Below are 3,197 nucleotides of genomic sequence, written 5' to 3'. Positions count from 1 at the left end.
GTCAAAAAGAAAATACGTAGATGAGTTCGTTCTGTCCGATATTCATATGCTGTCACTGTATGCTTGCTTTTTTGAACGGCACGTACATATACACGCCGCTGTAGTGTGCTGTCACCCCATGCCTATCCCCTCTTGTAATATATATCTGTGTTTATGTAGTATGTGAAAATATGCCAAACTTCTATGCGAAATACTGGTACTTAGGTATCATGATCCTGAGGTCAACAGCTGGCCAATGGCAACACGGTCGCGCGTCATGTCACGTGTATGCGTGACCCTACGCGTCGAGCAACATCAACATCAGCTCTTTCAAATTTGCAGGCTCTTCCGCTCAGGCTTTGCGGCGACATCGATACGATTCTTGACAACGCACCCTTTGCGATTATAAAAGTCAAAAAGTCACGAGATGCATTGGACGCCATAAATGATGGCTTCAGTGTTTTTGGGAGCCATCGCCACGGGATAGTACAAAACGTGATCGCAGTACAGAATTACAACCGCCCAGAATGCAATCGGGCCTTCCAGATATACCACTCTGAAATGTCAGGGGGAAGGTTCTTGCCTATGGTTGCGGTGTTTATATACGGGAAAAGACGATACAGAGTACTCGCGATAGCCTCTGCATCATCTCTAACGTATTTCAGGCCGCGAAGGGAAAGGCTCACTAGGCAACAGGCACTCTTGACGGGCCCAAGGTCCGCCTGAAGGAAGTCCCTGGCCACTCGCATGCCGGGGAGTTCCAGTTCACGAATGTGAGGAATCAACTTGGCGCAAGTGATAAGACTCTGAAGCGTCGTTCCAGGCTCGACTACGTCGAATTCAAGTAATAATTGTTCCAGCTTGGGCCATGCGGACACCATGCGCTCGATGTCTTCGTCTAGGAGCCTGAAGGGCGTAAATACGATTTCTGGACTATGAGCTAACCGAAGCCGAACGTGGTCCAAACAAGGTAGGTGGATCAGTGGCTCGATGACCGCAAAGATGCTTATTCCATCTGGAGATGATTCGCAGTCGAAGTTCGTGTCCCAGAAATCAAGTTTGATAGTAGTGATGGATCTTGCGAACCTTTGCAAGGATTGGAAGAGTAGCTGCACATGCTCGATCTCCACCGACTCGTTCACGAGGCGCAGTGAGAATTTTCTCATCTTGCTGGAGGAGACCCTTCTCAGAAGCTCGAGGGCCGTCAACGGCTGGGTGTATTCTGCTTCAAAATCCTCTAGGGCATGCAAAATGCACCTAGTGCCTGCGACATCCTCGGGATGCATCTCCAATCCTGAAATCCTCAAGGTCGTGAGGGTGGAGAGGGAGGATAGCGTGTCCAAAAACGGTGCGTTCAAGAATCCTCCCGCCCGTAACGGAATATCGCTGAAGTCGAGGGTCCGCAGCAACCTGAACTTTGAAAGAAATTCAAGTGAGACATTGGTAAGCGGCCCCCCGAGTCGCAGGATCTTGAGATGCGGGGCCCTTTCCGGAAGTGCCGCAAAGAACTCGCCTAGGGCATCGTCGCGCATTGTAAGCAGCGCCTGGTCGAGATCGCCGTGGTCGTCGCCCTTGCTGCAGGTCGTGAATGCTATTTCTCGCAGGGACGGAGTGACGATGGCCGAAAGAACGGGGCCGAGCCGCGGGTCCATATCCAGGTTGCAATACCAATGCCCCCACTCAAGTCCCATCAGCGCCGGCAGGATCGGACGCGGGCTCGAAGAAACGAGGTTGATGATAGCATCAAAGTCAACCTTACCGTCTGCGCCGGAGACCCGCAAGCGGCGCACGCGTCTGCTGTATCTATCGAACCGGCTCCAGTGCATCTGGTAAACCTGGTAATCCGGGATCTATGGGAGGGGCATTGACCACGCGTTCCATGTACAGTGCGTGCTGCTGCTTACATTGTAGTACGTCTGTCCCAGCCGCAACAGCCCCGGTGGCAGAAGCGCGAGGAGCGGCGCAAGGCTGTGCATGTTCTCCCATAACGCGTCGAGGGCAGGCCCGGACCAATATTTGCAGGCGAGTGCCAGGTTGACGTGACTGAGTGTTCCCGCTGGTAGTCCGCTCGCAGTAGGCCTTCGCAGTTCGTTGCAGATGATGCGACACAGCTCGAGGGGAATGTGCGCAGCGTGGCTCGGCATCCTGGAGTCGCGAGCGCTGAGGGTGGGTGCTCGTATGCGGGCGGGACGGTGAGCGGATGAACGTGCCACTCGGCGGCAATACATGGCACCCTTTACACAAAGGGCACAATGGCAGGATCCCAGAATGCACTGAGCCACTGGCCCGGGAGAACCCACACATATCGTACGTTTCCGCTGCCTTGTGCGACGTGTTCACCGGATGAAATCCGAGGCATCGCATCACACAATGACATACCCGATTTGGCAAAGACATTTCCACATATAGCAATACCTGAGTGTATGGAATCGACGGCCGGGACTCTCATCCAGAGCAGTGACGGACCGGGAATTTACAGTAAAATCATCGCCAGCATGTCCGTTGCCTCGGAGCCGCGGCCGATACATATTATGCCACCAGTGCTTTCGCGAGGGCCTTCCAGACACACCGCGCCGCTCAAGCAGACGCACCGCGAGACGTCGGGAAGAACGGCGCAGGCGTACCCAGCAGGCGTACATACCGAGGCAGGTACTACCACGTGAGCATCCCCTGTCAAGGGGAAGAGGCGTCCAGGAAGTGACTCTCTCGCAGGAGAACGAAGGCAGCTGCAAGTAGAATATATAGCGTGATGAGGAGACCCCTGCGGAGTGACGCGCCTCCCCCGGAATCTCGCGTCATCGCCGTGCTCTGTCAGAGTTCTCCCTTGACACTGACAGCCGTCGACAGCTATTCGAACCAGTCGTCCCAACGGGAGGGGTAGCCGACAAGTAGCGGAGCCGCGAGAGCGCGATGGCTGCCATCACCAAGATAGACGAATGTATAAGAAAAATGCATGCGCGCCATAAGCTACCGTCTAATTCTCGGACGAGCCTGTATATATGTGTTATGCTACAGATGCTAGGATTTGCATAGCCGTGCTCTCGGGTCCGATATTCAACTCCGATTAGCGTTGTGTGTTGTCTCGTGCGTGTGGAGGCGGGCATGCGCGCGCTCGCTATCCATACTCCATACTCAATACTTCCCATTCACCCGATCCCACCGCGCCATGCACGAGTACCCGTCATAATCTACACCCCCCCCCCACACACACACACACC

At 54.4% G+C, this 3,197-nt stretch overlaps 1 protein-coding gene across 1 annotated transcript; it reads right to left on the bottom strand.

The window, feature by feature from the left end:
• Nucleotides 1–491: 491 nt before the first annotated feature.
• On the bottom strand, nt 492–2,207 carry GLOTRDRAFT_95043 (uncharacterized protein; the record flags this gene model as incomplete). Its single annotated transcript, XM_007870110.1, has 2 exons — nt 492–1,829; nt 1,884–2,207. 2 exons carry the CDS (start codon nt 2,205–2,207, stop codon nt 492–494), a joined length of 1,662 nt encoding a protein of 553 aa, XP_007868301.1.
• Nucleotides 2,208–3,197: the final 990 nt, after the last annotated feature.

Source organism: Gloeophyllum trabeum (genome assembly GCF_000344685.1).
Source record: "Gloeophyllum trabeum ATCC 11539 unplaced genomic scaffold GLOTRscaffold_00011, whole genome shotgun sequence".
Lineage (NCBI taxonomy): Eukaryota > Fungi > Basidiomycota > Agaricomycetes > Gloeophyllales > Gloeophyllaceae > Gloeophyllum > Gloeophyllum trabeum.
Note: the sequence above shows the minus strand (reverse complement) of the source record. Positions and strands in the feature narration are given on the sequence as shown.